The following is a 20,466-nucleotide window of genomic DNA, read 5'->3' as shown; positions in this document are numbered from 1 at the left end:
TGTGGGAATGTCTCAGCCTCAGGGTCCCTACCTGGAGGGATAGCCAGATGGGACCCAGGCACCGGGCTTCCCTGGGCTCCAGGCCCCCTGCCCTGTCTGGGTTGGGCGATGGTCCCCACTGTCTCTGTTTTCATCCATGTAGATGCTGCCCTCCTGGATCGTCGGCCTCCTCCTGCTGGCCACCGTCAGAGGTGAGGGTGCTGTCCCATCCCCGTGGTGAAAAAGGGACCGTGCCTGGGCTGGCCTCTGGGTGGGGTAGCTGGATGCCTCATTATCATTATCATCATAATGAACAGCGTTATCATTATTTCAACAAAAACAACAATTGCCACCATTGGGGGAGTGTTGACGCTGTAGCAAACACAGGGCAATATCTTGAACACAGATGACCATGGGGACACACCCGCCCTTTTCCTCCAGCAACTGGTTGTGATGTGGTGACCCAAGTGGTAGGCTGTTGGGCAGCGGAGTTGGGGGAGGATGCTCTCCACAGGCCCCCAAGTCCCTCAGTCCCTTGGGTGGACAAGTGTGTGTCTGCAGCGTGAGTGCCCCCTCCTGTCCCTTCCTCCCCATCACTCCTCTGGCTGTTGCCACCTCTGTCTCTCCAGCTCCAATCTGAGTCTTTCCTCTGGCCTCCCTTCTGCTGGGCTTCCTTCTGCACCATAAGTCCTCCTTTCCTCCTCACCTCGCCCAGCCCACTCTTGGCCTCCCTTCGATCTTGGCCATGCAGCAGGACCTGACTCCAGAGAGCAGAGCGCACCCAGGTCTGGCTGCTACCTGGGCCTTTCTGGCCCCTCTTGGTCTCCTTTGCTCCTCCCCTTCCTCCTCCTGCCCTAAATGTGGGCGTCCCACAGAGGTCACTTCCGGCGCTGTCCTCGCCCTTTTCCTGTGGCTTCCTCTTTGCCCAGCCTCTGTTCCCCTGGCCCCCCTGTCTCCCTTCCAATTTGCAGGCAGCTCCACCAGGGCCTCCCACCACACCTCACATTGGCTGAGCCCTTGGGCAGCTTACTTTGTCTCTCTGTGCCTTGCTTTTCCCATCTGTAAAATGGAAGTAATTCCTTATCATGGGCTATTTTGAGGCTTAAAGGGAATAATGCTGGTGAAGCGCTAGTGTGGTACCTGGCACAGAGTAAACAGTCTACTCTTGCTTCAGGTGGTAAAAACTGATGACTACTGTCAGTGTTTGAGGGAATGGCCAACCTCTGGCACCATCCGTTTTGGAGCTGAGGAAGCCTAAGGCAGAAGAGCCATTGAAATCCTCTGGATTTGAGCATGCGCCCTCAGTGGGCACTCTCTGTGATAATGCTTGTGCTGTAGACTAGAGGAAGGACCCTCAGATTTGGACGTGGTTATTTGGATGATCGATTGCATGTATTGAGCCCCTGCTGTATACAGAATGATGCAAAACTCAGTCATCCCTGGCCTTAGGAAATATACCTTTTCTGAGAACAACAGGGAAAATCTGAAATGGCAGAGAATAATTGGGGGGACTATGTGCATAAAGGGGTGACTTGAAGACAAGGGGATTAGACAGCACCCAGGATCGGCTGCGGTGCTGGTTGTGGCACTGGCAACAGGATCATCACAGCAGCATCTCTGAGCTACAGAATCGCAGGTGCTATCGTACCTGATGCCGGGTGATGGCATGTGAAGGGCCGCCTGGGGCTCTCCCGGAAGAGGTAGTTTTAAGGCAGGAGGTTCCCAGGAAGCTCAGCCAATCCCCCTCTGGCCTGATGATCAGGGTGAAAACAGCATGAAACAAGCACTTCCCGGTGCGCCCCTGTCCTCCCTGTGAATCAGAATCGCCCAGGGAGGCGCTGGGAGTGTGCACAGGCCATTCTTGTCTCCGTGGAATTTGGGGAGCACTGACAGCCGGTGGAGCCCAGCATTGGCCTGGCCAGCCCGGACTGCTCCCTGAAACGCCTCCTGTGTAGCTGAGGCGAAGTCACTCCTTTTCTGAACTCACAGTGTCCCGTGTGCTGCTCTTTCTGCCCCAGGAAAGCAAGTCTGCTATCAACCTTTTGGCTGCTTCCCCGATGACAAGCCGTGGACGGGGATCTCAGAGCGGCCCCTGAAACTATTCCCCTGGCCCCCCAAGCTCATCAACACCCGGTTTCTTCTCTACACAAATGAGAATCCCAACAGCTTCCAAGTATGTGCGAGCCTGGTGGGACTGCAGGGCGGGTGGAGTGGGGCGCCCACACTGGCGTCTGCACGCGGTTGTCTAAGGGAAAGGCAGGGCCGTGGGGCGGTCGGGGCGATGCTCCCTCTCCACTGGCAGCCACCTTAGCTCTCAGGATCGGGAACCCCTGATGAGGTCTATGGGTGCCGGGCCCAGAAACGCCCACATTCCACACACTGTGCACAGGCCTTCCTGGCACTGACCCCCGATCCTGGGAGGAAGTGGGTAGGAGCAGCATTTTTGGGGAATCCAGGCCTGGTGTGTCCATCTTCTTCCTGCACTGGGGATGGGAGGAGAGAAGCCGCTTAGGGAATGAGGGTGGGGGAGTAAGTCCTTCCTGATGAGCCAGAAGACAGGTGTGGGAGAGGGACTTGTTGTTGTTAATCCTCATCAGAGGATATTTTTTCCATTGGTTTTTAGAGAGTGGAAGGGAGGGATGGAAGGGGAGAGAGAGAGAAAGTGAGAGGGAGAAACATTGATACAATTACGTGAGAGAGACACATTGAATGGTTGCCTCCCATATGAGCCCCATCTGGGGCTTGGGATCACACCTGCCACCCAGGTGCAAGCCTTTGACCGAGAATCAAACCCGTGACCCTTCGGTACATGGGCCAATGCTCTAACCACGGAGCCACTCAGGCAAGAGTGAGAGGGGCATCTAACCACAAGAGCAAAAAGGGCCCTGGGAGTGACCTCCAGTCCCCAGAAGGCCTGCGGGTAGAGGCAGGACAGGCTCTTCCAGGTGCTTAGAAGTGACCAGGAAGAATGTGCTCAGAGCTCAGCTGCTCACAGCGCCACCCCTGACAGTTTGGAGAGCCAATGACTGGCCATCAATCCCTGAGGCCAGCTGCCCTGGGATTGTAGGTGACAAACGCCCACCTTAGAGATTCCAGCTGGGAGCCCAGTTGGACTGGTGGTTGGGCTGTTTTTATCTTCTGGTGATTCCTCAGGTGTGGTGCCCAGGGGGCTGGTGAAAGGGCCCCTGGCATGTAGGGGTCAGTTCTTAAGTGCTACAAGCTTGAGGTGCCCCTCAGGGCTCCACTGAGCTGCATCTCCCCTAGTTTTGGTGCTTCTGGCCTGGGGTCCTTCGCTCTTTCTGTTCTAGAAACATCTTCCACCATCTGGGGAAGCTGACGGGTCCCTTCTCAGGATGATGTATTTAAATGCAAGAAATAAAACACATTGGATTACAAAGGAAACCAATTATATTGAAAAACAGTTATCAGAACATTTGAAGTGATAAATATATGTCCCAGTCATATATATGCTGCTTTATTATTATCTCACTAAATATCAAGATCCACAGGTTGGTCTAACTACGGCCACTACAAATAGTAATGAGAATAACTGATTTTTACGACATCTGTGACCACTGTCCTGTGACATGAAAATACCTGTGACTCCCATTGGTGACAGAGTGCTGTTACGATGACCATGGCTTGCTGCCCAATTTCATAATTAACAGAAATGCTAGGAAGTCCATGAACGTGGACCTTGTGAATCCTGTCCTCAAAGCCCAGGTCAGGAACTCCTGTTCTAGACACACCCAACCTCGTGGGAGCTGATCCCGTGACCCAGTCTCCCTGGAACTGGCTCTCACAGGCCATTGGCTTGGAAAGGCCAATGTCCCAATTCACCTTTTCCACTTTAACCAGCGGATCTCCTCCACGGAACTGGCTACTGTGAACGCTTCAGACTTCCGACTGGACCGAAAGACGCGCTTCATCATCCACGGCTTCATAGAGAAGGGGGAGGACAGATGGCTGACGGACATGTGCCAGGTAGGGCCCTGCCCCCGGCCACTCCCCGCTGAGACCAGCACCTGGCACCCAGCTTCAAACACTTTCCAGGTCACTGCCCTGAGACTGGGAACACAGACCGTCCAGGGACAGATGCTCCATCCTCAAATCTCCGAGGAATTCCCTGGTCCTCCGGAGCGTCCACTGTCAAGTTCTCCCGACCCCCTGACCTCTAGCCCAGCCTCTCTTCTGGAGACCAAAGAGACCCAGAGCCCAATCAAAACACCCAGAAGCAGAGGCGTCAGCAAATTACCTGGCATTGGTCTCCGGTGGTTTATGTAAAGCCCCCGTGTGACATTAGAAACCCACGTAAACGTGGCCCCTAAGACCCTGCTGTCCCACAGAGCTCCCTGTGAGGGCGGAAAGGCTCCATGGCTTCATGTCCCAACCAGGAGCCACTGCTCCCCTGTGCTCACCCAGGACCTGAAATGCGGGGAGTTGACCAAAGACTTGACTTTTAAATTGTATGGACTTAGATTCATTGTAAATAGGCACCTGGGCCAGTGGCCACAGTATTGGATGGCGCAGTTCTGAAGGAATCAGGAATGTTAGTGATGAATCATTATTTATCACATCCATTTTCTGAGCACTTTCTCTGAGCCTGACACTGTGATCGTTATTTCACAGTCTTTGTCTCATTTGACCGCCCCTCCCCTCCAAGCAACTTTGTGAGAAAGGTAAAGTTATTGTTCCCATTTTATAGATGAGGAAATTAAGGCAGGCAAAGTTCAACACTTGCCCAGACTTGAATCCAGAGGTGGGAATGCAAAGCCAGGACTCCTGTGTACAAAATACCACAACCTTGTGTCACCAGATTTAGTTTTTAGGAGGAGCCCACCGGCATGGTTTCAGCTTAGTCTGCACTGGGGAGACCTCGAGCTGCTTCTTCCAAGGGTGGGCTGCTCCTCTGGCGGTTTGGGCAGTTTCACACGTGTCCCCAAGTGCAAGAAGGACGCCATGTGAACGTGGAGCTGGAAGAGTCAGGGGGATGTGTCCATCCCGATGCCCTGGCCTCCGGGCAACACCTCTCTGCCTCAATCCCCGGGGTAGTCCAGGCCATCCTCCAATGAACACAGGCTCTGCAGTGGCTCTTTCTGACAGTTATTTGGTCCCATCACGGGACCAGTCTGAGCTTGGGCAGCACACGGCGGCCACACCACATAATGTAAAAGATGCACATGTGGGGAGAGTTGTAGCTGCCTCCATCTACATGTCATCTTGTCTGTTAATACCTTCTAGCTCCCCCCTACGCATTGTTGGGAACATAACAGCAGCCCTCCCGGGGCTTCAGCACCTAGTGCAGTGGCAGCAAACTTAGTACAAGTGGCAGCCAACTTCCTGTAAAGGACTGGGTAGTAAATAGTTCAGCATTTGCAGGTCATATGGTTTCCACTCAACCCTGTTGTTGCTCCAAAGCAGAGGGAGAGAGAATATGTAAACAAAGGGGTGTGGCTGTTCCCAAAACAACTTGATTTACATGAGCAGGTGGATCTGGCCCTCCCATAACAGTGGGCTAAGCCCTGATGTAGTAAGGGAGCCTTTTTCTGCCTGGCTGTGTCAATAACCATCTGGGAGACCTTCAGCCAGTCACTTACTCCATTCCAGGCCTCAGTGTTCACATCTGTTAAGTGGGGATCAGGAACCGAGTTCCCGGTGAAATCGTGAGGATTGGGACAAGTGGGAGGAATATGAAAACTCTGACACAAATGAGATGCTTGGTGCTGTGAATTCCTGTCTCTGGAGTGTGCGGCCTGTGCCTGTTAATACATTGGATTCTCCCTCTTGTTTTTATTCCCCCAGAACATGTTTAAGGTGGAGAAGGTGAACTGCATCTGCGTGGACTGGAAGCGGGGGGCCAGGACAGAGTACAACCAAGCCGTCCACAACATTCGAGTCGTGGGAGCTGAGATAGCGTTCTTAATACAAGGGCTGTCGGTAAATCCTCGTCAGCTCAATCCTGTGGGGAGGGGCCCGATGGGGCAGGCAGACCCCGTGCACCCAGAGGCAGCCTGGGGACCGGTGTGCAGGGGCTGGGCCTGGAAGCCTGGACACACAGAGGGGCGTTTCCTAAGTTGAAACTGCAGCCTTCCCCTCCTGGAGTGTCCTGAAGATCCCTAGCGGCCCCTGGGGCAAAGGAACCACTTTGGGCCTCGGTTTCCCCTTTTGAAATAAGCCGTCCTTCGAGGCTGTTCTGGGAATGGTCAGCCCAGAAGATGGGTCTTCTTTCTCAGAAAGGGAAAGCCCCTTACCGCCTTCTGGAAGGTCTATTCCTGAGCACCCAGAGCTGGGCCCGCTACCCAGGCTCTCCAGGCAGGCCCAGGCCCTGCGGGAGGAGAGGGAGGCCGCTGTGGGTGTGGATGGAGCAGGCGCCAGGCCAGGCTCCTCAGGCCGCCTGCAGTGGACACAGAGGTCGCTGATCACCACTGTCACCGCCCCCTCCCACATTCCCTCTCCCCCGCTGCCCTCCCAGCCTCGGACTGGGAGCCTTTGATGGCCCAGGGTCCGGTCACACTGTCCTTGGTGGTCCCAGAGCCAGGTCATTCCTCCAGAGACCTGTCCCCATCCCCTTCTCCTGGCCAGGGGGTCCTCATCAGGGCATGGGGACCCTGACACTCCATCCTTCCGCAGACCAAAATGGGCTACAGCTTGGAGAGCGTGCACATCATCGGACACAGCCTGGGCGCGCACGCGGCTGCTGAGGCAGGCAGAAGGCTGGGGGGCTGTGTGGGGAGGATCACAGGTAAGGGGTGCGGGGGTGGGGTGGGGTGACAGGGACAGGCCTGTAGGGCAGTGGAAGCCCAGACACAGGCACTTCTCGTGGCCAAGGGCGCCCCCACTGGTCCTCCAGGGACACTGATTGTAAGTCCTGCCAGACTTAGATTTAAAAAATAAATTGCCATACAATTTCATGTGAATTACAAAAAATATATTTATTAAAAAAGAAAAATATAACTAGCACATTCAACTCATGATTTCAGGATTATTATTGCTAGAGTACGGCATATTTTTGAACAGTGAAATGGTTTTTTAATACGAATTCATCAGTTCCACAAATATTAATTGTCGTGGCAGAGCCAGCTACAGGCAGAAAATGAAATTAGCTGAGACCTGTCACAGGAAGCACGTGGTAGATAATAGAATGAATGAATGAATCACTAGGCAAATGAAGGCACACAAGACATAGACACAGACACCGCTGAGTCCCGTGTGTATGTCACTGTGCCAACAGTGTGATGGCTGTCTCCTTTGCCCAGGGCTGTGTGCTAGGCATTGGGGGAAGGATGGGGGATTCATAGATTGTGTTTACAGAGACTTTTTCAGATTGCAAAGTTCTTTCTCTTATACCTTTGCGTGGGGTTTTCACAATAGCCCCATAAGGTAGGTTGCTGTTATTCCCACTTTCCAGATGAGGAAACTGAGGCTGAGGAAAGACATGCCTTTGACCTTGAGCAGAACCTGGGCTAGAATATAGGTCACCGAGTCTGTGGGCCATGCTCCTCCCACCCTCTGCTTCTCTTTGAAGATGAGCTGGGCACAGCCGCTGCTTCAGGCAGAAAGCCGCATGGATTTTGTGGGTCCAGGGGTTGGAACCTGGTTTGTCACTGTCCACCTCCCCCTTTCAGGACTGGATCCGGCAGAACCAGGCTTCCAGGGCACCCCTGAGGAGGTGAGGCTGGACCCGTCAGACGCCATGTTTGTGGATGTGATTCACACAGACACCTCCCCCACAGTCCCTTACCTAGGTGAGTGCCTCACTCCACCGCTTGGTGACCAGGGCTGTAACTGGTAAGAGTAGGTCCAGGGGTGGTATTCAACATGGTTAACTACAGTAATAGCTTGGATGCCAACCAGTCAAAGTGGGTGCCAGCTACAAATAAACAGCCAGCCCTGCACCAGTGGTATCAGCCTGTGGCCCCAGGCAGGTCACACACACACTGGTGTAGCCTATGGAAGGCTGTTGCTCAGTCCCCAAACCCTGTGACCTTCCCTAGGCTCCACTATCCATTCCTGCACTGGTGGAGGGTCGGGGCGAGTGGAGGGTAGGGGAGGTGTTGAGGGTCCTTAGTGCTGCTGCAGAGGCAGGAGAGGCTCCTGCCAGCACTGCTGTGCTCACCAGCCAGAAGCCACGCTCCCTGCTCCTAGTGCTGCCTCCCTTGGAAGCCGTAGAGCAGCAGTTCTCAACCTGTGGGTCGCGACCCCTTTGGGGGTTGAATGACCCTTTCACGGGGGTCCCCTAAGACCATCAGAAAACACATATATAATCACATATTGTTTTTGTGATTAATCACTATGCTTTAACTATGTTCAATTTGTGACAATGAAAATACATCCTGCATATCATCAGATATTTATATTACGAGTCATAACAGTAGCAAAATTACAGTTGTGAAGTAGCAACGAAAATAATTTTATGGTTGGGGGTCACCACAACATGAGGAACTGTATTAAAGGGTCTGGCATTAGGAAGGTTGAGAATCAATGCCATATAGGCTCCTGCTACTGGCTGAGTGGTGCTCCCCCTGACCCCTCCACCCAGTGGGAGCCCACTGACCACCAGAGGGCAGCTCCTGCATTGAGCGTCTGCCCCCTGGTGGTCAGTGAGTGTCATAGCGACCAGTCCTTCCACTGTTTGGTCAATTTGCATATTAGGGTTTTATTATATAGGATGCTTCACCTATACTTGCAAAATGAAATGTTAATGTTTGAATATTTTGCTCACTTCTTTTATGGAAACTTTGGTTACAGTTAGTGTTGTTGGAAATGAAATATATTTCTTTATTTAATTCTTTTAAAATAAAATGGTGAGTTTTTAGTTTAAAGAAATGAAAATTTAAAATAAATAAAATTATGTAAAAAATTAATATTACATAAACTCGATGTTCTTTTTTTCAATACTTTCTTATGTAACCCCTTATGAAACATGCCAACAAAGGGTATGTTTTTAATAATAGTGATGGTTACCATGAGCTGCATTGGACATTTTGTACATACTCGCTCATTAATCATGGTAACAACCCTAGAAAGTGGGCATTATTATTACTGTTTCATAGCTGAGGACACTGAGGCTTGAAAAGCTTTAGTAAGTGCCCGAGATCACGGAGTGTGTAAATAGGACCAGGATGTGATCGCGGGTCTGTGTGCTTAAAAAGCCAAAGCATCCAGCCATTATGCTGGGCTCTCAATACAACAATGAGATCTCAACATAACCTTCTAACATAGAAATCAACATTTCAGAATGAGTAAAGGAATGGGAATTGCACCAGTCCTGATAGGTGTCAATTATGCATAATGGTATCAGGTTATATCAGTATTGTTCACTGCCTCCCAAGGACCGACAGACAGACAGACACACATGCAAATACATGTAGGCATGCTCACTGCCTCTGCTCGCTCCCCCTTCCTTTCTTGCTATGGGCTCATGTTGGAGAGGGATCTGCAAAGCCCGGTGGGTTGGCTGTGCTGAGGGGACAGTTCGCCAACAAGACTCTCGCTCTGGTCAGAAGGAGTCGGATCCTCTCTGGGGCCATGACCTGGCCTCGGGACCCCTTCCCTCCCTGCCCACCGCCGCTTCCGATGTTTCAGGTTTTGGAATGAGCCAGAAGGTGGGCCATCTGGATTTCTATCCAAACGGAGGAGAGCAAATGCCAGGATGTCAGAAAACTATCCGTTCTTCCATCGATGATGTAAATGGACTCCGGGACGGTACGTGCATTAGCAAAGCAAGACAGCAGTGCCCTCCCTGGGGAGAAGGCTGGATGCATGGCCCGGCCCTGGTAGCACTGAATTTGCCTCCAGGTCCGGCTAATTCTGTCCCAGCATTGTCACAACATGAGGGAATTACTCTGCTTATCCCCAGTTCACAGCTGAAGAAACTGGGTCCAAACAGTCATCAAACTTAATTTCTGGCTGCAAAGTCCCAACCTCATACCCAATCAAACCTGGGACCCTTGAGTCCACAGCCTGTGTCGTCCCCCTCATGAGGATGCTGAGGCCTGAACTGGACGGGCATGTAGGCAAATTCCAGTTCTAGCTGCACCCACCCCCACCCCAGCTGCTTGCACCACTTGCTCCTTGAAGGGCAGGCACAAAGGCTAGCAGGGCTTTGACGTTCTTGCCCGTTGCTGTGGGCAGGTGCTAGGATGGGAAAGGGACTGAGCTGGTAAAAGGACCAAGTGGGGACATGCTTCATGGGTTTGGGGAGCGTGTGCGTGGAGAAGGAGGCCTCGAGGTCTAGGGGGGATGAGGCTTGTGGGTGTCAGTGTCAGAAATGTCCAAACATGTAGAGAATTTTTATGAGTTTATTGGAGACAAAGTGACGACAATTGCTGGGAAGCAAAATCTCAATGGACTGAGAACATGCTCCAGCGAAAGACAGTTTTGCGGCTTATTTTATACATTAGAATAAAAAGAGGAGACATAGGGGTTCCATGAAATCCATGGGTGGTAGATTAGGGAGGGGGAGGAAAGTAAAACTGGAAACCTCTGGAATTGGATAAACAGTAAAATAGAGGGCACATTCTTTTCCATTGGTGGGAACAGGATAGCTAATGATCAACATGGACAGCACATAGAGGTGGTATTTGGGGAACAAGGTCAGAGTGAGGGGTTCTGGGGTCTGGTGCTCTTATAAGAGGGTGCCCTGAGGGATCTGGAAAAGATTACTCTGATATTTAAAAGGTGCGTTTCTGTAGATGCAAAAATAAAACAGTTTCACTTAAGGTAAAGGTTCCTTGTCACCGTGGCAGGATGGCTCAGTTGGTTGGAGTTTTGTCCTAGATACCAAAACGGTTTTGGGTTTGATTTCTGGTCAGGGCACATATGGGAGGCAACTGATTGATGTTTCTCTCTCTCCCTTCCTGTCTCTCTAAAATCAATGAACATATCTTGAGATAAGGATTAAAAAAAAAAAAAAGATTGACCTTTGTCAAGGAAGCCACAGGCCTGGGACAGGACTACTCTTCATGACCAGCTTTTAATTAGGAATTTTTATGTTCAGCCCACCCCACGTGGTTACATTCAGCCTCTGAGTTTGTAAGGCCACCATGCAGGCCTCCCCTGAGTTAGTCAGGTTTAGTATGTGTCCCTTTTTCGTCCCCATGAGGTCTGCGTTTACGTGAGAGACAGGCTCAGTTCCCTATGATTAGGTGACTTACAGTGCAACCTCCATCACCTGTCCTTGTCTGGCCTCTGCTCTTCTCCTGTTGCCTCTCCATGGAGACCAGGCTTCATCTCCCCCTGCACATGGAGGTTTGAGTCTGCCATCATTTCATTTTAGTGTTTGTCTCCGCTGGGAGTTTCCCGGGCATCCCAGACACCCCAGTACCCTGCTCAGGGCTGGCCCAGAGCAGGCGCTCAGTACAGCCCACTCCACTGAGCAGAGAGGCCTCTGTGGCATTGAATATTCCATGTGCTTAATGAAAGAATAGAGTGGATAAAGCAGTAGCCCACATCCACCGTCAGCCAATGGAGCCTTTGAGTGCTCTGCCCAGCACCAGGTAACTCCAGGGAAGACCCAGCTGAAGGAGCACTGAGTCACAATGAGGCTGCTCCTCCCAGAAGCCACCAGCAGGGCCCACATAATAACAAAGAGCCCAGCTTTAATTAAAGAGGCAATTCAGAGTGAAGAAGCCCACAGGATGTGCGTCTATTGTGAGGGTGGGCAAACTTTTTGACTGGAGGGCCACAATGGGTTCATAAACTGGACCGGAGGGTGGGAACAAAAGCATGGATGGAGTGTTTGTGTGAACTAATATAAATTCAAAGTAAACATCATTACATAAAAGGGTACCGTCTTTTTTTTTTTTTTTTTTTTTTTTTTAGTTTTATTCATTTCAAACTGTCGGATCCAGCCTGCAGGCCGTAGTTTGCCCATGGCTGGTCTATTGTGTGGGCCCCCAGTCACCCAGGCGCTGGGCTGGAGGAACAATTAAATCTACTTGCCCCTCTATTATGGATCCCAGGGCAGCAATTCTGGGTGAAAGAAACAATTAAGGTGAAAACAGGTTGTGTTGTCTGGTGATTAGTGTTGGTGCAGGAGTCCCTGGGCCCTGGGGCAGGCAGGGCTAATCCAGGAGCACAAAGAAGACCCCCAGACCTCCCAGAAGTGGTCCCCAGGTATGTCTGGGTCACTGTGCATCACGCCATGGGAGGTTTTGTACCAAGGAAATGGAGAAATGAAAAAAAAAAAGAAACAAAAAAAAACAGTTTTTCAGATAAGAGGACTTGGGTTTAAAGAAAAGGGTGGTAGATAAAATGCAGTGACACAGTGGCCTAGGGCCCAAGGGACCTTGGTCTGCACTGCTTTGATCTCAGGCTTTCCAAGGAGGAGGAATTTCTCAGCCTGGGGCTCTGGGCACAGAAAAGCTGCATTCCTGGGAAAGGCCAGGCAGGTATGGTCCCTGGTTCTCAAACTGGGGCCCTCTGGCCCAGCCCTGCCCACAGTAGCTAGTGGTCGGCCTTCACAGGGACTGGTTTTCAAGAGGAAATGCACTGCTGTCATGTAAGAACAGGACAGGACAGGGAAGGGAGGTGACTCAGTCAAGCATGAAACATTGTCATGTCAAAGTCAAGATGCAGGTTTCTCATGAAAAATCAGAAGACCAAGCAATCTGGGCCTTAACATTCAACAACTGGCTGACAGTGTAAGATTCCTTTGGAAAGCTATTGCCTCTCTCTCTCCCTGTCTCTCTTCCCCCTGCCTCTCTCTGTCTCTGTCTCTCCTTTCTGTATAGATTTTTCTCACTTTCCCCAAGGCCCCCAGTTGTCATCCTTCACTTCTGTCAGACACCTGGCTCCTGGAGGATTGGACACACGTCCTTGTTAGAACTTGTCCCTCCCCAGCAGGTGCCTAGCCCTGCGTAGGCCCTGCTCAGCACACGGGCATGTGGGGGGTAGAGGAAAGCAACCAGAGCCAAACCCCATGACTAAAGAAGCCTCGAGATACCACCTCTATGTGCTGTAAATGTTGATCAGTAACTATTTGCCCCAAAGTATGTCAAAGTCAATGACAGGAACTTGGAATTGTGACCCAGGCATTCGGGAATGCTGACTCCCCTCTATGAAATGAGGAGGTGACTCCTTATTCAGATCAGGACAGTTCAAGCTTCAAAAGTGAGAGTCTCCTGTGAGCTCCTGTGGCTTTTGCTTCCTCAGTAACCCGAAACCTTGTATTCTGCAATCACATGAGGAGCCACAAGTATTACTCCAGCAGCATCCTCAACCCTGACGGCTTCCTGGGCTACCCGTGTGCCTCCTATGAGGAGTTTCAGGAGGTGGGTCTCCCCAGGGGAATGGGGAGGGTGGGGTGGCTCTGTGGTTGTTGGTTTTGTCCCTGTGGCTTGGAACAGAGCTGAGATGTAACTCCACGACTAGTAAGAGGAGGTGCTGGTAACACTGAGCCTCGCAGAGCCTTCTTCCTCCTGGGATCTGGGTGGGCAGGCGGCGCATGGCACAGACCTGACCCTGGGGGCCTTCCCTAGATCCCCAACTTTTCATTCTGAAAATTTCTCAAAGGATGCCTGAACGGCATGGGTGAGATGGATGCATTAATCAATGGATGGAGGGTAGATGGACAGATGAATAGAAAGATGATTAGATGGATGAGTGGATGATTGAAGGAGGGAGGGAGGGATGGATGGGAAGATGAATTGATCATTGAGTGAGTGAATGAGTGAAAGGCCTACCACTCACAGACAAATTTTTGTTTTCCACCAGAATGGCTGTTTTCCTTGTCCAGTCACAGGATGCCCCAAAATGGGGCACTATGCTGACCAATTTCAGGGCAACACCAGCGCCGTGGGACAAACGTTTTTCCTGAACACAGGAGCGAGTGGTAACTTTGCTCGTAAGTTTCCATTGTACCCATTTAAAAGCTGCAAGTGATTTTAAAAGGTGTGTCAACCTTGTTAGTTAGGACCCTTGGTAGCAATGGATAGAAACTCAACACCAGCCAGCTTCAATGATAATGGAAGGACGGTAGAATGGCATTTGTCTTGCCTCTCACGTTCACCCCTTTAACCAATAATCCTGACCAGTGGAGTAGGTCGACCGTGAATGGCCCAGGCTGGTCACATGTCCACCCAACCCTGTGGCAGGAAGGACAGATCCATGGACAGAAGAAGGCAAGATGGGGCAAAGGCACCCCGTGATTACCCACCATGCTAGTCCCCCTGTTTACACACACGTGAGCATGCTGTGATTTTTGGTGTTATTTTGCCCAGCTTCTCACTTAAAAAGAAGATAGAAAAAGCGTCAAGATTTGTTGGTTATAGTTAATATTACATGATGGCTGAACAGAAGAGCATGTATTTTCCAAGGGAGTTTTATAATGAAAAACATTTATGCAACACTTCACAGAACACTGTTTACACACAGTATTTCATGTAATACGACACTTAACATAAACAATAACAGATGAGGGTATCTATAATATCTTGCAAGCATATTCTTTTAAGTCAGAACGCACCTTAGGAAAATGCTTGCATGTATGCAGGAGAAGGTATTCAAGGATATTCTTGCAGTATTGATTTTAATACCAAAAGAACACAGGGAGGAAGCTAGATATCCACCAATTGTTAAACAACCAAATCCTGTATGTAACCATTCAAGGAAGGATCTAGAAAACCTCTAAGGCATATTAAGTAAAAAGACAAATAGCAAACCATCACGTAATATATCCTGTTCCAGTCAGGGTCTCTGCAGAAGACAGAGCTCATTCAAGTGGTTCAACGAGGAGACCTCACTGGAGGGCCCGCTTTTGGAGGAGTGGACAGGGTTGAAAGAACAAAGGAGGGATGCTGAGGTGCCCAGAATCTAGTGGCTTCAGGGCTCCAGGAATGGAGTGAAGCCAGCTACTGCCAGAACCTGGTACTAGAGCAAGGAGGCTGCAGGGGAGCAAGCACATCCATCTCCCTCCTCCTGCTGCTGGCCTCCCATGCAAGCCTCTGATGGGCTGAACCCAAGGGAAAGCCAGGGGCAAGAACCCCTGGGGAGGCCAACCTTATGGAGCACAGGACAGGACAAGGAAGGGCGGTGACTCATTCTGGCGAGGGGATGGATGGGGAGAATAGAGAAGAGCAGTGCATACACTATACAGAAGGGAGAAAAGACTATATATTTTTAAATATGTTTTTATGGATTTCAAAGAGGAAGGTAGAGGGAGGAAAGAGTGGAAACATCAATGATGAGAGAGAATGATTGATCAGCACACCCCGTACTGGTGATCGAGCCTGAAACTTGGGCTTGTGCCATGACCAGGAATCGAACCATGACCTCCTGATTCATGAGTCAACACTGACCCATTGAGCCATACCATATAGGCAAAAGCCTAACTTTTCATACATTCATATCAGTGTGTAAATACTCAAAGAAAGCTCTAGTTCAGAGTTTCCCAACCTGGGTCTACTGGAATCCGGGACTGGATCACTTGTTATTGGGGGGCTGTCCTGTGCATTGCAGTATGTTTAGCAAATCTGTGGCGTCTACCAGGGAGATGCCAGTAGCCCTGCACCCACCCACCCCATTCCCTGGGTGTGACAGTCAAGAACATCTCCAGACAATGCCAATTGTCCCCGGGAAGCAAATCACCCCGCGGGGCTTGGTCAAGTCTACAGACCAAACTGGGAAGACCCTGAGATGGAGGGCAGGTGGACAGAGCACTGAGAATGGGTTTACTCATTTTTAAAAAATTATCTGTGTTATTTTCCCACTGAGAATATGTCCAAGGCATGGGAAAATAACAAAAATAGAAACAAAGAAGGCAACAGTAAGTGATTTATCCAAATGTTGGAGCCCAGACATCTCCCTCTCCCAGTGGTCTTTCTGGTACAGTCAGTGGTGGGCACCTGGTTGGCAAGAGATTATGCTGAGCTGCAATATTTACTTCCCCCTGAGTCCCTCACCCGACCTAGCATCAGAATTCCTGGGACCCCAACTGCATTGAAGGAAACCATTCGTTATATTTGCCCTTACCTCCCACTCATGGGGGATTCAGAGCTTGGAACAAGGATGCTCCCATGAGTCATTTTTCTTTCAACAAGATGAGTTCATTGAACTGATAGTACCTTTTCTTTGCACAGGTTGGAGATACAGGGTCGCAGTCACACTGGCTGGAAAAAAGGAAATGAGTGGGTCCATCGGGATTGCTTTATATGGAAGCAATGGAACCTCAGGGCAGTATGAAATCTTCAGGTAAGTCTGATAGTAAAGCGAAATGACCACACTTTCCCTAATAGATTGTTAATGCAAGATTGGGTACACACTTCTACATACATCTAGCCATACAGAAGCTTTGAATCCTAGCATGTCAGAGTCGAAGGAAGTCTCTTAGCATCTAATTGAATCACCCCATAGGGTAAGAGAGAGGCCCAGAGAGGAAGCACTCGCGATTTTAAAGGCTGACTCCTTCTGGATGGCCAATCACTGCTTCCTTCCTGCTGAAATTGTGGGGTTGTTGTTGTTTTTAATTTTTTAAAATTTTATTTCAGAGAGGAAGTGAGAAGAAGAGAGAGAAACATCAATGATGAGAGAGAAGAATTGATCAGCTGCCTCCTGCACACCCCCTACTGGGGATCAAACCCACAACCTGGGCATGTGCCCTGACCAGGAATTGAACTGTGACCTCTTGGTTCATGAGTTCACACTCTACCACTCAACCACACCAGCCAGGCCCTGCTTAAGTTTTATAAATATCATGTTCTCCTTAAACAAGGCACATTTATATGGCAACTCCTTCCCACCCCCCACACACACTCCTTACCCCGCCTGAGCTGTGTTCCACCTGAAGCATGAAGCTAGCTTCCTGTTGTGATGGTAGCCTCAGCACCTAGCTTTTGTCGGTATATGAGGAGCTTGGTAAAAATGTGTTGGATAACTATGCTGTAAAATTAGATTCTGTTTTTGCACTAAGTTTGCATAATAATTTTCATATTAAGTTAAAGTTCTTTGACTACTTGTTATGCTACATATGAGATGCCCACAGATGACCCCAGCTGAAGCACATGCATTGTTAAACAAAGATAAGGAGTCCTGCGGTGAAATTAAAGAGTCAATATGCCACCCCAAGTAGTTGACTTCCCTCTAGGTACCAATGAAGACAGTGGGAATCTAGCGTCCAGTATTATTCTAAAGGTGTGTTCTTCACAGATACGTTTGTGTTTTAGCGGCCCTGGATGTGTATGGAGGCAGTGAAGGGAATTGCAGAAAGCCAACAGCAGTAGCCATTGTTTGGAATAACAACAGGTTGCTATCACCCTAGTATTCATCTATCCAGCTGATAGAACACTTTATGTCTATGTTTGCAGAGGATCCCTCAAACCAGATGCAAAACATGTGCGTGACATTGATGTGGACATCAACGTTGGAAAAATCCAGAAGGTTACATTCCTCTGGAAAAAGCATTGGCTAAATATCTTCTGGGACAACTTGGGGGCTTCGAATATCACAGTGCAAAGTGGAGAAGATGGGACTATGTGAGTATCATTCATTGCACCTAAGTCTTGTTTCTCTATTTCCTTATCAATGTATCTCTGCAAACACACATGCATACATTCCATCACCCACCCATCCACCTACATATCCTTCTACCCACCCATTCCTTCATCCCTTTCTCTCCATCCACTTAACCACTTACCTATCCACTTATCCATGCAGCCATTCATCTACCCAACTATTCCTCTCAACTCTGCATCTTTCCATCTGTACATCTGATTTACTTGGAAAAATCAATCATCGTTTTCCTTAAGCCAAATTCAACTTGGCTGGAGCAAGACATCAATTGTAAGGTATAGATTCAAGAAATAGGCCAATAGGAGACTCGGTTTTATCTCAAACAAGAAGGAAGGCACCCAGGCAGTAGATGTAGGAAATCTCAGGTTTATTTCCGTTGGGTGCATTTATTCATACAAATTGTTTTGTTTGGAGACTGAGGCCTGAGAGGAATACAGACTGTGTGAGGATCTCGCTCACAGTGGCAAGTTCTTCTCTTGCTGAGAGGATGGAATCTTACTTGGTGAGAGTAGGGAGAGAACATAACAGTGTTTACCATATGGCAAGAAAAAAGGCGACCTTAATAGAGGATGATACAAAACAACAGAAGTCAGCGTCTGAAGGAAACTCGATCACCGTTCAACTGCTCTCATGTTAAGATGAGAAGAGTGGGGTTCGCAGAGTCACATAACTTGTCTAAGGCCACCCAGGAAAGCCAGAGGGAAGAGTATTTGCAAACTATTTTCAAAAACACATATGAAGACCTTGCTGAGCTCCATGACTTAGCTGTGCTGACAGTACATGGTCATAGGCCTGATTCCTGGGCGTCCTGCTGGAAGGGTCAGAGGTCACTGGGGCTGTGCCAGTACTTTGCTTATTCAAGAGCAGAGCTTGAGCCTGAGGCACAACCAGGACTTGGACCCCAGTCCTCTGACCTCCAATCCAGCCACATTCTGAAGCTGAGCCCTGAGGGAGGCTCGTCTTTAGCCAAAGACGCCCACAGGAAAAGGAGGAGGCCAGGTGTCCTGCATCTCATGGCTGGGTTGTTGCCCCAACTGGGCGGGCTTCACCCTCTTCAGGAGTGACATCCCTCCATGGTCTTTTCTCCCCAACATCTCTATGGAGATATAATTTTCATAGCCTGTGTTCACCCATTTAAAGTATATACTTCAGTGATTTTTAGTATATGTGCAGAGTTGTGGAATCATTTCTAAAGTCAATTTTAGAACATTTCATCACCCTTCCCAAAAATACCCACACCTATCAGCCATCATCCCATAACCTCCCACCCCTTTTCTCCAGCCCTGGGCAACCTGTTTTTTATTTTGATAGATGTTCCTATTCTGGACATTTCATATAAAAGGACAATATTTATAGTCCTTTGTGACTGGATTTTTTCACGTAGCATAATATGTTCAAGGTTCATCCATGTTGTAACATGTATCAGTACGTTATTCCTTTTTACTGCCAAATAATATTCTCTTATATGGATATACCACCTTTTATTTATCCATTCAGCAGTTGATGGACATCAGGGATGTTACCATTTTGGGGCTATTATGAATAATGCTGCTGTGAACATTTATGTACAAGTTTTTGTGTGGACATATGTTTTCATTCCTCTTGGGTACATACCTAGGAGCGGAATTGCTAGGTTATGTGGTAACTACTATGTTTAACCTTTAGAAGAACTGCCAGACTGTTTTCCAAAGTGGCTGGCACATTTTCCATTCCCAGAAGCAATGTATGAAGGACACCCCAGGCTCTGAACTCTAGGGAAAGTCCCCTCTTGGCAGGTGGGGGCACCCTAGTCCCCAAAATCATTGCCAGGCCCACCCAAACCCACAGGTTTTGAAAATCTGTGGTTGACACAGCTGATTCACTTTCAGCTTGTTAAAAGGCCACAGGAGGAGAGGGTGTTCTTCCCAGGGTTTTGCTTAATAAGAACCACGTGGACTCTGCATGGTGTAGCCCAGCCTTTCAGTCAAAAGGTCTGAATTCCAGGGTTTGGCTAAACGCTGTTTACTCACCTGAGGTGACATTTCCACAAGCTGCCAAGCCTCACGCTGAACATGTTCTCCTCCGCAGGTATCATTTTTGCAGTGGTGACACCGTGAAAGGAAACCAGTTACAGACCCTCCTCCTTTGTTAAAAATGCTGTGCTCTTGCCTTAACCGGTTTGGCTCAGTGGATAGAGTGTCGGCCTGCAGACTGAAGGGTTCCAGGTTCGATTCCGGTCAAAGGCATGTACCTTGGTTGTGGGCACTTCCCTAGTAGCAGGAGATAGCTGATTAATGTTTGTGACTTTCTATCCCTCTCCCTTCCTCTCTGCAAAAATCAATAAAGTATGTTTTTTTTAAAAAAAATGTGGTGCTCTCTTGTATCTATGTGGTAATAAATTTTTAATGCCCTCGGGTTGACATTGAGGTGTTTGTTTGCCATCCTCCAGGTTCTGGGGTCACGTCTTGTTGGGAACATGTCAGCCTTGGGTGGGGGGTGCTGTATTTTCTCTGGGAAGGGGCTGACTTAGGAAGAGGATGGAGGTTGTCTAGGAGAGGGCCGATGGGGCTCTGCCTGCCTGGGGCGTCTCACAGTGACAGCTCCCCTGTGGAGGGCTCCCTCTGGGCCAGTACCAGGGGACACCTGGGATCTTTAGAAAGGGGAGAGTAAAATGCTTAGGGGACCCAGAGGTCTTCTGGGAAAGAAGCCAAGACCCCAACTTCTGAAATTCTGGGGTGGGGATGGGGTCTGATGAGCAAGGCCTGGGAGCAGGGCAGAGAGGTGAGGGCATCTGGTCTTGAGCCTTAATTGAACTTTCCATGTTTGCCTTTTTATTGTTCCTTTCTGGTGCTGTTAGCTGTGCTCAAAAGGAAGCAGAGGGCCTGTGAGGTTTATGTTAGCAAAATGCTAGGCTGGCGTGACTCAGTGGTTGAGCGTCAACCTATGAACCAGGAGGTCAAGGTTTGATTCCCGGTCAGGACACATGCTCAGGTTTCAGGC

The 20,466-nt window shown here is 49.4% G+C and overlaps 1 protein-coding gene across 2 annotated transcripts; it reads left to right on the top strand.

The window, feature by feature from the left end:
• Positions 1 to 127: 127 nt before the first annotated feature.
• Positions 128 to 19,741, top strand: LOC139021424 (pancreatic lipase-related protein 2-like). Of its 2 annotated transcripts, XM_070431804.1 has the most exons (13): positions 143 to 191; positions 1,998 to 2,152; positions 3,838 to 3,963; positions 5,782 to 5,916; positions 6,610 to 6,721; positions 7,605 to 7,724; positions 9,565 to 9,684; positions 10,211 to 10,221; positions 13,146 to 13,253; positions 13,696 to 13,825; positions 16,059 to 16,170; positions 17,283 to 17,450; positions 19,555 to 19,741. In XM_070431804.1, exons 1-13 carry the CDS (start codon positions 143 to 145, stop codon positions 19,616 to 19,618), a joined length of 1,410 nt encoding a protein of 469 aa, XP_070287905.1. In that variant the 3' UTR covers positions 19,619 to 19,741. The 2 variants fall into 2 exon arrangements, with proteins under 2 accessions (XP_070287906.1, XP_070287905.1); XM_070431805.1 differs by lacking the exon at positions 10,211 to 10,221 and having other exon boundaries at positions 128 to 191; positions 13,135 to 13,253.
• The last annotated feature ends 725 nt before the right edge of the window (positions 19,742 to 20,466 follow it).

The sequence above is a fragment of the Myotis yumanensis genome, unplaced genomic scaffold (assembly GCF_028538775.1).
Source record: "Myotis yumanensis isolate MYYU_CA2020_CCGP unplaced genomic scaffold, mMyoYum1.0.hap1 SCAF_13, whole genome shotgun sequence".
Lineage (NCBI taxonomy): Eukaryota > Metazoa > Chordata > Mammalia > Chiroptera > Vespertilionidae > Myotis > Myotis yumanensis.
The sequence above is the reverse complement of the archived record's forward strand: the minus strand, read 5'-3'. Positions and strand labels throughout refer to the sequence as shown.

What these genes read in the sequence shown, in the direction of transcription:
- LOC139021424 (XM_070431805.1), top strand. Translation starts at nt 143, where the DNA reads ATGCTGCCCTCCTGGATCGTCGGCCTCCTCCTGCTGGCCACCGTCAGA. An exon ending in GGGCAGTATGAAATCTTCAG is followed by an intron (nt 16,171 to 17,282) that starts GTAAGTCTGATA and finishes CTATGTTTGCAG; the next exon opens with AGGATCCCTCAAACCAGATG. An exon ending in AGTGGAGAAGATGGGACTAT is followed by an intron (nt 17,451 to 19,554) that starts GTGAGTATCATT and finishes TCTCCTCCGCAG; the next exon opens with GTATCATTTTTGCAGTGGTG.